The sequence below is a fragment of the Elgaria multicarinata genome, chromosome 6, assembly GCF_023053635.1.
Source record: "Elgaria multicarinata webbii isolate HBS135686 ecotype San Diego chromosome 6, rElgMul1.1.pri, whole genome shotgun sequence".
Taxonomy (NCBI): domain Eukaryota; kingdom Metazoa; phylum Chordata; class Lepidosauria; order Squamata; family Anguidae; genus Elgaria; species Elgaria multicarinata.
The window spans coordinates 12,176,113-12,194,553 of NC_086176.1; the positions used below are offsets into that span (position 1 = coordinate 12,176,113).

The 18,441-nt window shown below is 43.3% G+C and overlaps 1 protein-coding gene across 1 annotated transcript in view; it reads right to left on the minus strand.

Moving 5' to 3' along the window:
• Window positions 1-284: 284 nt before the first annotated feature.
• The window catches only part of WRN (WRN RecQ like helicase), a 79,830-nt gene continuing 61,673 nt past the window's right edge, over window positions 285-18,441 (minus strand). The window contains exons 32-36 of the mRNA XM_063129037.1: window positions 16,641-16,803; window positions 15,567-15,784; window positions 4,472-4,564; window positions 3,432-3,572; window positions 285-902 (exon numbers count right to left, since the gene is read on the minus strand). Coding sequence (XP_062985107.1) covers window positions 780-902; window positions 3,432-3,572; window positions 4,472-4,564; window positions 15,567-15,784; window positions 16,641-16,803 — 738 coding nt within the window. The 3' untranslated portion in view covers window positions 285-779. The remainder of the gene's footprint in view (window positions 903-3,431; window positions 3,573-4,471; window positions 4,565-15,566; window positions 15,785-16,640; window positions 16,804-18,441) is intronic.

Genomic DNA, 18,441 nt, shown 5'->3' on the forward strand with positions numbered 1-18,441 from the left:
TGACAGAAGGCTAACCTCCTCACCAGTTATAAAAATGTTAGCAAGGCTTTTACTTTAACGTTGTGGCAATGTCCAGAGTCCAATGGTCTGAGGACATAAAGTTAAAAATTATTGATGGGAAAGAACAGGGGAAGTTGGTTCAAAATCTTAGAAAAGTGTATACCCAAAAAATATTGTATTCAAAGAAGTCCTAACAAAATAAATACACCTGTCGTATGACGGGCTTTTTCACTAGTTGTAAACTAAAACATGATATTCTGAACTGCACAGTATTCAACCAAAACTTTACATTATAAAGATTTATTTCTCATAGGAAAGTGCCAAAATAGTTGAAATTATGTTAATAGTAATAATACACATGATAACAATTTAGTTATGCACCACAATATCCAGCTGTGGAGTCGCATATAGGGAACATATATACAACACAAATAAAGAACATGGAATTTCCCACTTCATGTAGCTGTAATCCTACTAATATCAAAAGGGCAGCTGAAGAAGCCTGAGGTGGCACACTCACATTCCAGGGGGTTCAGCTGTTCTTTAAAATGTATTTAGACAGTGACCTTTTCTTCAGGTTGTCCAATTTAGATAGAAGCTGTGTGAGGGGCTACATTTAAGCCCATATTTAGTCATGGTTTTACGTGGAAGCAAATGAACAGGGTTTTTTCTCCCAATATTATTTCAAAAAAGAGTCAGACTGACTAAAATGGGTATTGAATTACAAAGCTTCAACCCAGGTGCTAGATATAAAATGTATTTTGATGATCATTTCAAGTTCAGCCAAAGAGACCTTTGCTTCCTCCTCCCTTGGATTTCTTAGAAGTATTAACACGAGGAACAGTTCCCTCCGAGGTTCCAAACCACTCTGGTAACTTCCTCTTTGAAGTTTGGCTTGCGGTCTAGAGAAGAAAAGAAAAATCACAGAACATTACTTCACTATCACATACCATCGTTCACGCACTGCTTGGATTTCTATCAGCCTGGCTTTGGAAGGATATGGTGGATATGTCACCAAAAGACACTGATTGGTCCAAGGTCATCCTGTGATCTATATATGGCAGAGTTGGGTATTTGAATCCAGGTTTCCATGGTATAGCATACTACACTGGCAGCTACTTGTCCTTTATCAACTACACCACACTGGCAATTGCTTTCACCGAAAATCATCCCTACTGTAGGTTCCTGTGCCTTGAAGACAGTCTTTACTTGAAGTTCCTTAAGGGAGACTGTGTTCTATCAACCCTAGCAACTATCTCCGCAGCTTTTGATGATGAGGTTATAGTTGACAGAGAAATCTGAAAAATCCAAAAAGTGTTCTGTTTCCCATGAGAAAACGCACAAGAACCGAACACTGACAATCAACCCCCACCCCTCCCAGATCAATAAAATTGAGAAAGGCCAGATGAGCCTCAATCACCCATATCCTAACTTCTCACCCCCTTCTGGCCATTTGTCCTCCCTGCCAACTGCCTATCACAGAACCTTGCATTCCTGACCTTCGCTACATATCCCTCGGACAGGAAATCCCTTCCTTTGTCTAGACATCCCAGGACCCCCGACTGGGCAATTTACAGCTATCAGAGCAGGCTCTGATACTTCCCATTGCCCTTTGGCACCCCTTATCAGGAACAAAAAGTAACACTTGTACCTGGTATAGCTGAAATAGTAGAAAGCGCTGTTTATGTAGAATAGTTGATTTGCAACATTTATGGGACTTGTAATCAATCAAAGGGAAAGGGGAGGAGGAAAGAGTGAGTTCTTCAAAGCATCTTTGAATATATGTAAGTTTGCAGAGTGTTGAAAGACACCAGAGAATTCGGCCTTCAACTTGCTGGAGGTTGCCTTTCTCCTACATGGGTAGAACTCTGAATAAAAGCCTTTGTATCTGGAAATGCTTGGATTTTTCCTCATCAATGCCTCACTCATTTCCCTGACAGAGTGGGGGATTTGAATCCAGGTTTCCATGGTATAGCATACTATACTGCCTGCTACTTGTCCTTTATCCACTACATCAGTGGTTCCCAATTGGTGGTCCGCGGACCCTAGGGGGTCTGCATAACCCACCCAGGGGGTCCGTGGCACCATTCACACATTCACCATTCATTTCTGGAGCCTACTGATGATGAATTCCTACCAGAAGTAAAATATAACATCACTGAGCACCTGCGTGATTTAGCGACTAGCTTCAGAGATTACTTTCCTGCACCTAATCCTGAAAACTCATGGATAAGGAATCCTTTTGAATGTGGTGGTGTACAACTAACAACTCTGTCTGCGGAAGAGCAAGATGCACTTGTTGACGTGACTTGTGATGGTTAAATGAAATCAGTTTTCAAAGAATATAGACTGGACCAATTCTGGGTAAAGGTTTTTCCTGATTATAAGTAGTTAGGTGAAAAAGCTTTGAAACGTCTAGTTCCCGTTTGTTCCACATATCTTTGTGAACAAACATTTTCGACATTTTTCTATATGAAGAACAAGCATAGAAATCAGCTCGATATTGATCCAGATTTGAGATTAAAAGTAGGAAATATTGAACCAGATGTAGAAGGGATTGTTTGGGACAAAAAGAGGCATGATTTCTCTCATCACATTTAGGTTTACTAGCTGCATGTCAAAATTTGTTCAATTGTAAACTAGAAGTTAGTAAAATTAAATTCGTCTTTATATTCCTAACTAAATCATTGTCATTTTTGCGTGGTAATATCACAAATATCACAAATTTTATGGTCTGTTTTTTAGTATACCTAAAATCGTTTGCTTATTAGGGGCTACCCCTTATTTACTCCAGAAAATTGCTTCGCACAGGTAACTACCATAGAGATAACAAAATTTTCACAAGTAGGGTGTCCTTGGCTTGGCATTTGAAAAACAAAGGGTCCGCAATACTTAGCTAATTGGGAACCACTGCACTACATCACACTGGCAATTGCTTGTCCCCCAAAATCATCCCTACTGTAGGTTCCTGTGCCTTGACGACAATCTTTACCTGAAGTTCCTTAAGGGAGATTGTGTTCTATCAACCCTAGCAACTATCTCCACAGCTTTTGATTATGAGGTTATAGTGATATGACTTGAGACTTGATGACAGTTTACTACCCTTCCTCCAAAGAGCTCAGGGCACTACATATTGGATTTATTCCATTTTATCTGCCCAATAACCATGTGAAGGTAGTTACACTAGGGAGTAAGCTACATGTTAGAATGTAGGCTTCCCCCTGTAGCTTAGAAAGCAATTTGATCTCATACAAAGTTGATATCATGATGGAGCCCAAGCTAAAAGCAATAATATGTAATGGATTTTAAGAGCCTGGCTATAACATCTCAAAAAACAAGGACATAAAATATACTCAGGGTCTCACCAGTGACTATTTCTAAACACAAAACTTGCCCAGTACCGTTACAGATGATTTATGAACCACAATTACCTGTGACTGAGAATCAGTAAAGAGATCGTCTTCCTCGGCACTGAGTGAAGGCTGATTCCATGAGGCCAATTTGATGGAGCTCTGATGGCTTTGGGCACCCTGTTTAGCACTAAGGAATTGCTCTTCAGTATTGCTCTTCGCCTTTGAAAGACAAAGAAACATTAATAAACATTTTTCCACTAATAGGCTGAACAAGAAACACTGCTTGAATAAAAAATGATTAAAACAAGACCAAATGTGTTCCAATATTGCACACATGCTGTTCAAACTGAAGAAATTGTACCCTGTGTCCTGATATATGTGTATTTTTCTTTATATTTTAACATGGACTGGTCTAAATGACCATAAAAGAAAGTATTTGTATGCTGTTCAAGTGATAGCTCGTACGACGAAATGCTTATTCATAGATCATTTGAATGCTACACATGGAGGGTCAGCTGGAACATACATGTACACCAACTTAAAATCTCAACATTTGATGACTGGCAGCTGAATGTGTGAATTTTCCATTGAAAAGCACTGCATTTTGAGCTATTGCAAATGATACAAAAGTTCTGTTTGTGATGCTTGATCTGTGAATGCAAACTATCAAGTTATAAATGTACAGGCATGAACCAGCTCATCGTGATCTTTGTATATGTTTGCCTGAATGCTATCTGAAATTTAGGTGTCAGGATGGCTCTGCAGGACAATATATTTTGGTTGCAAGTGATGAGGGGTGAAGAAACAATGCAGCATTTCCAAGAACTATGAAAAATGCATCCATATCTAAAAAGTGGAGGCATCATTTTCCACAGGGACAAAATGGCAAAAAAGTTACTTCAGATGCAGCCTCAATGTACAGAAGTGTTGGATAATACTTATGATGAACTTATGCTGCCAGGAACGAGTTTTTATTCTTGTGAAAAAGTTATAGGGTGGAGGCAGTACATTGTCTGAATTCAACAGATAATAGACAGATGCACAGAGTCTAATGAGAGAAGTACTTTGGTTGCCTGCAACTCTGTTGCATATATAATTATAATGTAAGAAGTCATTACCGAAGATGAAGAATCTGTGCAGGAGGTATCTTGGTTTATATTTTCACTGGATCCAGAATTAGGTTTGTGTACAATTGGCTTGACTGAATCCTCCTAGAAGAATAACAAGAACTGTATCAATACATTAGCTTTAATTTAACTGCTGTTAAAATATACAGTCTAGATAGAGTGCAAATAGCATCTCATCGAAAGGAAGAGATGTCATAGACTGATCAAACTGGGCCCCCTCAAGGCAGCTTATAAATATATTACCAAAACATTTAAATCACAGAAAAATAGATTCTAACCTTGTGGGCCCATCATAACAGGGGTTAACAACAGCAACACACAAGATTTAGAAGTAAACTGAGTAAGTTTGCACCATTCAAGATATCACAAATTAGAGGAAGCAAATAAAGCAAAACGTTTCATAGTCTCAGCTTCCTCCAAGACAGCTTGTGTCTCTTTTTTTCCTACATCACATGGTTGCACAAAATCTCCACACAACAGAAAAAGAGGGAAGAAATCCCAGGACCTCTGTTTGCTGCCAAAATGTCTAGCAGAATATGAATTAAGCAGTTCAGAAATGGGATTTTCACCCAACCTTTCTATTTTACTAAATCAGCTTGTACTTTGTTTCATATAACAACATGACCAAGAACAGATTTAAGAACAGGGACCCCATGTAAGGCCCCGGACCAGAGGCTGCGACCAACATTTTATGTTTGGTAAAGTATGTCTTCTGTCTAATTATGCAATTCCCTTCCATACACAGGCCCAATGTTGGAGAGTAGAAAAGCTGGGAGAAAAAGAGGGCATTAGCCAGGCTGGAAAATGTGATTCCTTCCCCAGAAGTAAGTAACAAGTGGGCTTTCTTTGAGTTCACCTTTCACCCTCAGAGCAGCAGAAGTCAGCTGATTTTCTGACAAGCTTCCTGTGTTTCTATGCTGGCCGCAAAGGAGCGGGGTCCACTTTAAATATAAGACACAATCTCTCAGCAGACGAGTAAAAAAAATCTTCAAGCTAGTTATTTTCGTGGACTTATTTACAAGGCTCATATGTTAACATATATTAAATATGACATGTAAAATGTAATAAATGAAAACTTTCCAAATAGCTAAATGATTTCCCCCCCTGCCTCATGCAGTTAGCACCACACAGAGTTATTATATATCGAGCACCATATTTAGAAACCTGACTGCTATACCAACAAATTTAGCATTTTACTGGCCATGACAAGGGGTGATTCCTGGAGTTCTCCCTTCCTGCCTCTAGGTGCTGCTGTGGATCTATGCTTCTGAGAGAAAATTAAATTATTACTCAGTTTTTGTTTCACCCTTTCTCCAAGGGGCTCAGGGTGGCATTTAGTTCTCTTTCTCCTTGAGATCGATTTCTCTTCCCAGTGATGGGATGGATATTCTAAACCAGTGGTTCCCAATTAGCTAAGTACTGCAGACCCCTTGTTTTTCAAATGCCAAGCCATGGACCCCCACTTTTGAAAAATTTGTTATCTCTATGGTAATTACCTGCGTTAAGCAATTTTTTGGAGAAAACAAGGGGTAGCCCCTAATAAGCAAGGGATTTTAGGTATACTAAAAAACAGACCATAAAATTTGTGATATTTGTGATATTACCATGCAAAAATGACAATGATTTAGTTAGGAATATAAAGACGAATTTAATTTTACTAACGTCTAGTTTACAATAGAACAAATTATGACATGTCTAGCAGCTACTAAACCTAAATGTGATGGGCGAAATCATACCTCTTTTTGTCCTGAACAATCCCTTCCACATCCGGTTCAATATTTCCTACTTTTAATCTGGATCAACATCGAGCCGATTTCTATGTTTGTTCTTCATGTAGCAAAATTTCGAAAATGTTTGTTTACAAAGATATGTGGAACAAAAGGGAACTAGATGTTTCAAAGCTTTTTCACCTAACTTCTTATTATCAGGAAAAACCTTCACCCAGAATTGGTCCAGTCTATATTCTTTGAAAAATGATTTCAATGAACCATCACAAGTCACGTCCACAAGTGCATCTTGCTCTTCCGCAGACAGAGTTGTTAGTTGTACATCACCACATTCAAAAGGATTCCTTCTCCATGAGTTTTCAGGTTTAGGTGCAGGGAAGTAATCTCTGAAGCTAGTCGCTAAATCATGCAGGTGCTCAGTGATGCTATATTTTACTTCTGGTAGGAATTCATCATCAGTGGACTCCAGAAATGAATGGTGAATATGTGAATGGTGCCACGGACCCCCTGGGTGGGTTATGCAGACCCCCTGGGGTCCGTGGACCACCAATTGGGAACCACTGTCCTAAACAGTTAGTTGGAAGTAGTAATTGGTTTGACGACAGCTAGCAAAGTGAAGCTCCAACCAGATAAAAAGACTAATGCTACTGGTGAATCTGAGTAAGTGGTATTCCGGCTCCTTCTAGAATAGGCTGCACTCCCCTCTTTAGGACCAGGATGGAGGGAGCTGTTTGGTCCAACTTTGCTGCTGGATGCTCAAACAGCACCGGTGGTTCACCACGCCTTTACCAGGTCCAGCTGAGTGGCCCATCTTGGAGAGAGATGACTTGGCCACCGGAATTCATGCTCTAGTAACATCAAGGCTAGATGTAGTATGCATGGGGCTGTCCTTGAAGAGTATCCCAGAAACTATTGTTGGTCCAAAACGTAGCATCCAGACTTTTCGCTAAAAATGATGGCTATGAGAGACAGGTTGCTTACCTGTAACTGTAGTTCTTCGAGTGGTCATCTGTGCAGTCACACATTATGGGCTCTGCGCCTGCGCGGGGCCAGCTTCGGAAACTTCACTAGCTGAAAATCTTTTTTGGGCGGGAACCCCTCCCCCACCATCCACTGAGCATGCTCAGGGGTTCCCGCCCTATCTCCTCAGTTCCTGAAACCACCTAAACTGTCTCACTGAGGTGAACCACCAGGTAATCAATAATGACACCATAGTGGGGATGGTGGGAGGGTTGTGTGACTGCACAGATGACCACTCGAAGAACTACAGTTACAGGTAAGCAACCTGTCTTTCTTCTTCGTGGTCTCTGTGCATCACACTGATGGGCGAGTAGCAAGCTGACTTACTGGAGGTGGGTGGTGTCAGGTGATAGATGAAGCTCAAAGTATTGCCGATAAAACGGCACGCCCAAAAGCACAGTCTCTAAGTGCTCTGATGTCCAGGCGATAGTGACTGGCAAAGGTCAGAGGTGTTGACCAGGTGGCCGCTTTGCAGAGGTCTGGTAGGGCGATTCCTCTTTCAAAGGCTGTAGAAGTGGCCACTCCTCTTGTGGAGTGAGAACGCACTCTACCCTCCAACGGGAGGCCAGCAAGTTCATAGGCTAATTTAATAGTCTGAATGACCCAAGCAGATATTCTCTGCGGAGATGCTTGAAGGCCCTTTTGTTTGCCCCCGTAACAAACAAAAAGTCTTTGGGATCTCCGGAGGGTAGCAGTTCTGGACTGATAAAAAGCGAGAGCACGTCTAATGTCCAGTGTATGTAGAGCGGACTCAAGAGGAGATGTCGGCGAAGGGAAAAAACTTGGCAGTGTGATATCTTGTCCAAGATGAAACGAAGAGACAACCTTCGGGAGAAAAGCCAGATCCGGTCTAAGGACCACCTTGTCCACATGGAAAACAGTATAAGGTGGGTCTATACGAAGTGCTGCTAGTTCTGATGCATGTCTAGCCGACGTAATGGCAACAAGGAATGCCACCTTAAAAGTTAGCAATTGAAAATGTCATTGCTAATGGTTCAAAAGGCTTGGCAGACAACACCTTAAGCACCACAGAAAGGCTCCATTGGGGAACAAAGGAGCGAATTGGTGGGATGGTATTCTTCATACCCTTCATAAATCGTTTTATTAATGGGTGGGTGAAGACCGAGCAGCCTTGAACCCATTGATGTGAAGCAGAGATTACTGCCAGGTATACTCTAAGTGACGAAAACTTGAGACCCTTCTTAAACAAGGAAAAAAGGAAGGTAAGCACGGTGGCAATTGGTGCTGAAAAGGGGTTCTCATTCCTGCTGAGGGCGAAGGAAGAGAATACTTCCCACTTAGTGGCGTATGATTTCCTAGTCGCTGGTTTTCTAGCTGCTAGGATGATGTTCCACACATCAGTGGGCAAGGATTGGCGGTCTAAAGCCGCCTTATCCTCCATGCCGTTAAGTTCAGTGATCTGACATCCGGGTGGAAAATGAGTCCCTTCCCCTTGGAAATCAGGTTGTGGCATTGGGGTAGTTTGATGAACTCCGCTAAGGACAGTTTGAGAAGCGGTGTGAACCACGGCTGCCTTAGCCACCATGGTGCTATTAGTATGGCGTTGGAATTGTTCCTGCGTAACATCAGTATGACCCTGGAGAGAAGAGGTATTGGAGGGAACAGGTACAGCAGTTGCCCCGACCACGTCCTTTCGAAGGCGTCTCCTAGGGATGCTTGTCCGTGACCTGCCCAAGTGCAGAAGCGGTTGCAGATGGCGTTCTCCGGTGACGCGAATAGATCTATTGAAGGCTGTCCCCATGTCTGAAAGATCATAGTGAGTACAGACCTTGCCATCTGCCACTCGTGTGTGTCCACAAAAGTGCGGCTGAGCTCGTCCGCCAATATATTGTCCTGGCCTGCGATATGAATGGCCGATAAGGTCATGTCGTGGGCGATTGCCCAGTGCCAAATGTCCAAGGTCAAAGAAATCAGGTCCATCGACCGTGTTCCGCCTTGCTTGTTGATATGCCAAACAGCTGCCATGTTGACTGTATGGATCTGAATCATGTGCCCTGACAAAGTCTGTTGGAAAGCATGTAATGCCTTCTGAATGGCCATTAATTCCAGAACGTTTATATGTCTTTGCCTGTCAGCATGACTCCAGCGTTCTTGGATGGTAAGGTCTCCGCAGTGGGCTCCCCAGCCCAATAATGATGCATCTGTCATCAGACGCTTGGATGGAAGCAGAGGTCTGAAGTCCAACCCCTGCATGATGTTGGACATATTCGTCCACCAGAGGGTCTTCTTCACAGCTGTAGGGATTGACAGTCTGACCCGATGGGCATCCATTGTGTTGTTGTACTCCCTTAGGAGCCACAACTGTAGAGGCCTCATATGAAGGCATGCCCGCGGTACGACACTCACCGTTGCTGCCATGAATCCAAGTAACCTTTGGACTTGGAAGGCAGATATACTCTTTGAGCGGTAAAGTTTGAGTGTGAGTGTCGTTAATGCAGTGGCTCTTTCCTCTGGGAGGAAAGCCTTGGAGCGGGTTGAGTCCAGAATTGCTCCGAGGAATTTTATTCTTTGGGTAGGTTGGAAGGTCGATTTTTCTTTGTTGATACATAAACCTAATTTGTTGAGGAGGTTGATGGTGAGATGAGTATTGTGGGTGGCTTCTTGTTCTGTATTTGCCACTATCAGCCAATCGTCTAAATAGGGATAAATCTCTACCCCTCGAGTTCTGAGAAAGGCGCACACCGGTGCCATGCACTTTGTGAAAACTCGGGGGGGGGGGCAGTAGAAAGACCGAAAGGGAGCACTTTGAATTGAAAAATGTCTTCTCCTATGATGAACCGGAGGAAGTGACAATGGCCGCTGTGGATCGAGACGTGAAAGTATGCATCTTTGAGGTCGATTGCTGTAAACCAATCCCCTTGGGAGAGGAATGGTAGAATGGTTGCTAAAGAGTTCATCCATAATTTTTTGGGCTTGATGAACTTGTTTAGCTCTCTGAGGTCCAAAATAGGTCGTAGACCCCCACCCCGTTTCGGAACCGTAAAGTAACGGGAGTAGAACCCGAGTCTTAGGGTGTTTGTTGGTAATCGCTCTATGGCGCCCTTCTTTAATAGAGACTTGGTCTCTTGTAATAGAGCGTCTGTAGGTGGTGAGAACCTTGCGGTTCTGAGCGGAGGGAGGGTGGTAAACTCTATTTTGTAGCCCCGAGAAATGATGTTTAGGACCCACATGTCGGTGGTAATGGTGGTCCATGTGTAGTAAAAGGGGGCGAGAATATCTCCGAATTGAGGTGAGGTGGTTAGGATTATGGGACAGTCAAAGATGCCGTCTCTGAGTTCCATCTGGTTTGCCCTTGTTCTGCTTGAAGCGACCAGTGAACTGCTGTCTCTTGTATTGCCCTTGGGGCTGATACATAGGGGTACGGTCTTGTGGTTGTTGTTGTCTGGGCAGGAATTGTTGTTGGGTCCTGGACCAGCGTCTTGGACGGAATGGTCTCTCTGGTTGCTGTTGTCCAATTCCCATTTTCTTGGCTGTATTTTTAGCCTTTTGGATATTTTCCATTGACTCATCAGTGGAGCAGTGGAATAGGCTTTCGCTGTCAAAAGGTAAGTCCTCTATGCGGGTGCGTGCCTCTTGGGACAATCCCACCGACCTTAACCATGCATGCCTCCTTAGTGCAATGGAGGCAACCATTGCTTTTGAAGCACAGTCAGTTGCATGGCGTGCTGTGTTAAGCTGCTGCCGGGATAGTCTCATTACCTCAGTGTAAAAGACGTTGGCTAGTTCCCTCTGGTCATCTGGGAGGTAACCGGACAAGGATGCCATTTTCTCCCATAGGAAGAGTTGGTATTTTGCCATAGTGGCTTGGTGATTATGCACCCTTAAGGATAGTGCTGTAGATGAGTAGATTCTTCTACCCAAGACGTCCAATCTACGTCCTTCCTTATCTATGGGCGCATTGTGCCTCCTCTGTGTTCGTCCTTGGGAGGCTTCCACAATGATCGAATTAAACTTTGGATGCGTAAAAAGAAACGGGGCTGTTTTCTCTTGTATTTTATACAGATTTTCTAACCTCCTTGACGTTGGTGGCATAGAGGAGGATAGTTTCCAGGATTGCTGGGTTGTTCGTAGCAGTACCGGTAAATATGGGATGGCTGCTGGGGTTGATGACTCGTAGTAAACATCGTCATAGACGGGGTCGTTCAGTTTCTCTACTGGTTGGGACATTTCAATTCCCAAAGACCGTGCCATCCTCTGTACCTGGTCGACAAAATGTGCCAAGTCTTCCGAAGGAGACACTACATCCGAGGTAGCTACCAGGTCGTCTGGTGAAGGTATGGACGGTACCGGTGTTGCCTCTTGTGAAGAATCAGATTGGTAGTCCTCCTCTGATGGGGCATCTAGTCTGTTTCCTGTCCCTCCCGATGTGGACAAAGGTTGCAGTGTCTGGGTCGGTACCGATATAGTCGGTACTGCAGTCTGTGTCGGTTGCGCTGCGTGCCTTGGTAGCGATGGTTGAGGCGGTGGTGCCATAGATGTGACGCCCTCTGGAGGCGGGGGACGGAAGATAGTTTCTGAAGGAGGTTGGCGGAAGCGCGGGTAGGAGGTGTGTGGGCACTCCTGAGCATAATAATAGTAATAATCTTGCTCTCTTCTGTGTCTCCAGTCTTCATAATAATATGGAGGGTATTGTGGAGGTTGGCACTCAGCGTAATAATCACACCTTCTAGGTGGGGAGCGAGAGCGTTCGCCATAAACAGAGTGTTGACGGCCGGAATAAGTTGAAGTCGGTGAACGATCACGGATGTTTTCTGTAAGGAGATATCGGTCGGTACCAACGTCCGTCGGTACCGACTGACGGATGCCGTTCCTGTCGGTAGTGAGGGGAAGGGGGACCCCGATCTGCTATGGTAATGTCCAGCGAGGAACCTCTAATCTCACCCTCTGAGATGGATGCCCTCACGTTTGAATCTTCAGCCGGTATCGTGATGATCCGAAAAGGGGATGGTACCGGGGAATCCACAACCTGCTCGGACTGAGATGGAAGGGTCAGTACCGGCGGTGAAGATGGTGTTGCCCGTCTCAGTATCGAGAGTGCCCTCGGTATCGGGCTCATCGGTAGCGGGGGGGGGCTTTTGTAAGGAAAGCCCTGATATCGGGCTCCTAGGTACTGTAGGTTGCTTCAGTATCGAAGTTCTTGGTACTGGGCTCTTCGGTACCGACGAAGCTGGATTGGCCAACTTTTTCTTTTCATTTTTAGTCTTCAGTTTGCTCTTTTTCTTTTGGGGTTCTTCTGCCCCACTGTGCTCTCTCGCTCTCTTAGATATCTTCTTTGCCGCTTTTGAAGAAGTGGAGTGAGAGGAAGAGGGGGGAACCGCTAAGGCTTCACTCCGAACAGGAGGAGGTTGGGGCATAGACTCCATTTTACTAGGAGATGTAGAGATTCGAGACGGTCTCGGTTTATCTACTGCCTCCAAAGCCTTTTCCCAGAGAATCACCCGAAGGTGATCTGAGCGGTTTTTTCTCGCTTGCCTCGAGAATTTTAAACAAAAAGCACCAGATTCCACAACATGTGCTTCCCCCAAGCAGAGCAAACAAAGAGAATGTCCATCCGTTTGCAATATTTTTTGTCCACAGTTGGAACACTTTTTAAACAGGCCTTGATGTGCCATAAGCACCAAACTAACTAACTAACAATTTTTATTTTTTATATATATCTAACTATACAGAGAAAGGTAGAAAAACTGGAGAGACAAGAGAAAGAAGGAAAAAACAACAGATTTTTCAGCTGAGGTACAGATACCACACGAGAAGTCTCCAACAAGCTGTTGACCCACAGGCGGTTGAAGAGAACTGAGGAGATAGGGCGGGAACCCCTGAGCATGCTCAGTGGATGGTGGGGGAGGGGTTCCCACCCCCAAAAGATTTTCAGCTAGTGAAGTTTCCGAAGCTGGCCCCGCACAGGCGCAGAGCCCATAATGTGTGATGCACAGAGACCACGAAGAAGAACATATTATATTCAGAGTGCTTCACTGCACTAGCTAGGTCACCATTACAATGAGAGCCAGTGTAGTATAGTGGTTAGAGTGTTGGACTGGGAGTTGGGAGATCTAAGTTCTAGTCTCCACTATGCCATGGAAACCCACTGGGTAACTTTGGGCCAGTCACAGACTCTCAGCCCAACTTACCACACAGGGTGGTTGTTGTAAGGATAAAATGGAGAGGAGGAGGATTATGTATGCCGCCTTGGGCTCCTTGGAGGAAAAAAAAAAGGGATATAAATGAAATAAATAAATAAATAAATAAATGATGGGCAGCAGTGGGATCAAAGTGCCTCCAGAACTGGACAGATCAGGTACCGACAAGACAGCACTGAGGAGCAGGGGGGACAACAGCACAACTTCGGTTTGACTCTTATGCCCACAGTGAACTTGCTTTTTGGCCATGAACCTGTAATTTGGAAGGCACGGACTGACAGGGGCGGTTTTTCACCTATCCCAATTGTTTTTGGAGAACAATATTTTTAAGTCATTCTAAACCCTTCAAGATGAATTTCAGCCACCACCTCAGCTGCATGGCATTAAATAGAACTCAAACACAAGTAATAATAAAACCAACACACGCCAGCAGCCCTTAGTCCTCTGGCTGATGGATGAGGCCAGGCAGTTCTTCCCTTCAGCTTCAAGTGGCAATTGATTTAATCAGCAGATCAATAAAGCAAACCTTTAGCTGCTCATTAATCAGCAGATGCCACTTTTAGTCAATGGTGCTGTGAGTTAAAGGCATACTTATTTTTTGAGCCTTTTTTGGTTTTGCTACAGCTCTAATAAATAGGGTTGTCACCCCATTCAGGAAAACTTAGGAAATTATTTGGATTCATTTTAATCTGCAGGCATTTCCACATGATACTTCTGGGGGAGCACATATTATTTCCTCTTTCGAAATGACGATGTGCTCAATTCTCACAGTGGGCATCCTCTCTTGTGCAAGAGAGAAGAGGAAATAACCACATCTCCCAATTGCAGGGTTTTTTTGTAGTTATTTTGGTTAAAATTCTATTAAGAACACAATAGCACTCTTCAAATACCTGAAGGGTTGTCAACACAGAAGAGGGTTAAGATTTATTCTCTGCAGACTTGATTTAATGGAATTAAGGGTGCAATCCTGTGCATGTTTCGACAGAAAAAAGTCCTACAATTCCCAGCATTCCCCAGCCAGAATGGGAATGCTGGGGCTTGTAGGATTTTTTTTCTGTCGAAACATTCATAGGATTGTACCTTAAGATACAGACAATTCTATTTCCATTGAACACAAGAAGAAAATGCCTCAATAGTAAGTGCAGTTCAGCAATGGGCCCAATTCCCTGGAGAGCTTGTGGGCTCTCCCTTGCTGGAGCTCCTCATGCACAGCCTGGACAGCCATCCATCGAAGATGCTCTAGCTCTAGGTTTCCTGCATCAAGCAGAGGGTGGAACTAGATGGCTTACAAGGCCTCCTCCAATTCTATGTTTCTAGTCTATGAAAGCAATTAACTATATTTTAAAAATCCACTGCACAATTAATCACAAGCACATTTAAAATCAAAGGTTTTCTAAAAATCAAAGTGATTATTCAAGTGAACGTTGCAATAGGGAACAAAAAGGATGGCATTTTCTTAAGAACCTAAGAAGAGCCCTGATGGATCAGACTAAACGTTTACCTAGTCCAGTATTCTGTTCACACAGTAGCCAATCAGCTGCCCAACAGAAACCCACAAGCAAGACATGAGTGCAGCAGCACCCTCCCACCCATGTTCCCCAGCAACTGGTGTACATAAGCATATAGCTCTGGTACTGGAGATCGCATATAGCCATCAGGACTAGTAGCCATTGATAGCCTTTCTCTTGAATTTGCCCAATCCCCTTTTAAAGCCTTCCAAACTGGTGGCCATTACTACATCTTGTGGAAGTGAATTCTGTAGTTTAACTATGCACTGTGGGAAGTAGTACATCCATTCCTTTTCTAACAATGAATACTGTTGGCCTGTGTTTATCTTACAACTCCCTCAATATCTCAAAGCCTATTTTTGGAGCCTGGAGAGGACGACCAAGCAAGCAGACAATAGGAAAGTATGTAAGGAAACAGCGAGGAAGCCTAGCGGTTTCCATCAGCGATGACTTGCCCAGTCTGATGGGGAACAACAGCCTTAGAGCTGGCTCTTTGGGATCTTTTGCCACAATGAAATAGCGACTCACATAGCTGGGCCCTAAAGCACAATCAAAATAAATCAGATCAGGAAAAGAAAATACTGAAAACCCAACGCTGATTGTGCTTTCTGTCCTTTTCTTGCAGTGTTAGACAGTTTCTCTTTTTTCGTGTTTTATAACTTGGTTTGCAAACCTTAGCTTCAATCCACAGAATCTTCTCGTTCTTCTGTGAGGATCCTGTACTTGACTGTAGATAACCAGGCTCTTGAGGTGGACCTTGCTTCTCTGAACCATTCTGCTGCAACTGTTGGTTTCTGCATTGTTTCTCCAGCAGCGCAGCTGTCATTCTGATAAGATACAGTTCAATGTTTGCAGGGACTAGTGTTCTAATGGCTTTCATTTGTGTTGTATCTTGGAAGGGAAGAGAACATTGTTAAGAATTGTTTTCTGCAGGAGAAGAGTCACTTTGAAGAGCTACTGAAATTCTCAAAAATTCGAATTTAACAAATGCTGGGTTTGTACGGCATGACAACCCCAAGCAGTGGTTTGTAAAATAGCATCCAATGGCGGTGCGAATCACTTTATGATAAATAACCCAGAGAAGGTGTCGTTCAAACCTGGCCAGAGTCTCGATCATTAGAACAGGCAAAGTACTTATCAACCAACATACTTCATTCACAGAACATTAACTATGACCACTTTTTATCGGTCTAGGGGGAAATTTTGGATAAAACAATGGGGATTTCCAATAATTGCTGCACATCCCAAACTCAATGCTGTAAAATTGGAATCCCACAAATATAGATTTACCCAATGCTCATTCCCATCTCATTTGCACTCAATAAACACCAATGAAAGCCAAAGTTATTGTGTTCTTTACATATTCTCCCTGCCAAGCCCACTGGCTCTCTCTTCCCACATCTCAGTCTTTCAAAGGCAGTGGAACAGAGCTTTGAGCCAGATCACAACTATTCTGAACATTTAAACCCAGATTTAAGCCCTTGAATTTGCAGATCCCACAGAGGAGACAATTTGTTTCTAACTTAAATTCAAAGTGTTTTGATAAAAGCTCTAGCAGTTTGATTATGAGGCGCAATCAGTACTGTCTCAATAATGTCAATCGCGATTAAGTATTGCATATCTTTGGCCAGGAAATTGGCCATATCTTTGTGATTAAATTCTGTATTCAGTAGTACTGAAGATTTTATACCCCCTATTTCAACAAGTCCATCTATTAGAGGCCACAGAATTGGGCTGCACCTCTCACCTGAGTTGATGGGAGGGTTTTGGATGACTTTAGTGATGATCCCTTGTATCTCAGGAGTCAGACCAGCACGTTCTAAATTGACCAGGTATCCAGCTTTCAAAGCTTGGGATAAATGCGTACCAACCACACTAAGAGGTAAGGAGCGACTCTCACTTATACTTCTCTGGGGGAAGAAGAAGAGACGAAATCAAAAAAGGTTTGTAAGCCTGGTCTCCACAAGTGAGAGATCCAAACTTTGGATAATAACCAAGTTTTTGTTCTTTAACTATCTCAGGATTGCTTCATACATTACAGTTTTAAGCGTACAGCTAAAAATGTCATGTGAAAGAAACAAGCATATGTTTGGAAACTCATACATCCTACAAGTACGCTCATCAGAGAGCCAAGACTGGTTCCAGCTCTCTGACAAATGTACCCTGGCAAATTGGGGGTTGCTGCCGTATATTGAGTAGAATGGCTTTCACATACTCAAAACACACAAATGACTTTACTACCCTTATTATTTATGCCATTGTTCTTCGATTTTCTCCTCCCACCATTCTTACCGTTAAGGAGGAAGGTGTGGGGTAGAAAAGAGAAGATATCTAAAATGGCGGCTGTTGAGCACTCGCACATAAGCAGCCACTGCAAAGTCCTAGCTCAGCTGCGCAGGAAGGTTGATGGGGAGAAAGAAAGAGATAGGGGTAAGAGGAGAAATAAGTAAAAGGAGAACAGCAAGAATTGAACGTGAACCCCATGCTGAAGGTTAGTTAAAATTCCGAGGTCTGAAACACCCTTTCACCCAAGTAGGCCTCTCTCTTGAAAAAGATGACTTACAGTTCTGAGATTCAACTCGGAGGAGAGATTGCCTCAGATTAATAGCCACAAACAAGAGAGACATGTGGTGGATCAGGAAAATCCTTCATGTTTGCATCATTTAACCCCTTCTGCCCAACTCTGAACTGTCTCTGCAGAGGCCACCAGTGAGGGAGGAAGCAGCAGCCAGGCACCTCTCCACCGTGCCTGGGTCCAGCTCCAGCTGAGAGCCCCCTCCCTCCTGCTGTCACCTGTAACTGCTGAACTTTGCAACTAAGATTGTAGTGCCGGAATTTGCTTTCCTTTCCCCCCCCCTCCTCCTCCCTCCCAATCCCCTTTCCTTTTGTGTCATGTCTTTTAGATTGTAAGCCTGTGGGCAGGGACTGTCAAGAAATACTTTTGTAAGCCGCCATGAGAGCCTTTTTTGGCTGAATGGCGGCATAAAAATCTTTAAATAAATAAATAAATAAACCAGGAAACTCTGTAATCCAATGCCTCCAAGAAAATGGTTGCAATTGGCCTTGTGGATCACAAGTTGTACAGGCCTGTAATATATAGTACTGTTTAATAATGCTGGAATTTTAAAAAACAATTGTATGTTGAATGTACTGGCGTGATTCTACATAGTGGTGGTATGCCTGTTGAAAAAGGATTTGGGTCTAAAATGAAACTATATACCAGCACTAGAACTACTGGATGCATTTGATTTTGGTTGTTTTAACTTTACTGTGCTCAAAATACAAAGCAGCCTCTTATGCGTTGTCTATGTACATTTTGACAATTATTTTCTTTCCATAAGGACGGTAGCTGTATGTTATGTTTGCCGACTTTCTCCCAGACAGGAGACACCAGGGTGCACACTGTAATCAATAGTTATTTGATACAAGGCATCAAATTACCTAGTACTAATTGTATTATTGCTCCTTGTTAATTAGTCCTTGGGCATTTTAAAATTTGTTGGCTATCTAACAAGAAGCACTCCTGGGAGAAGGGAGTCAAGCAGGAA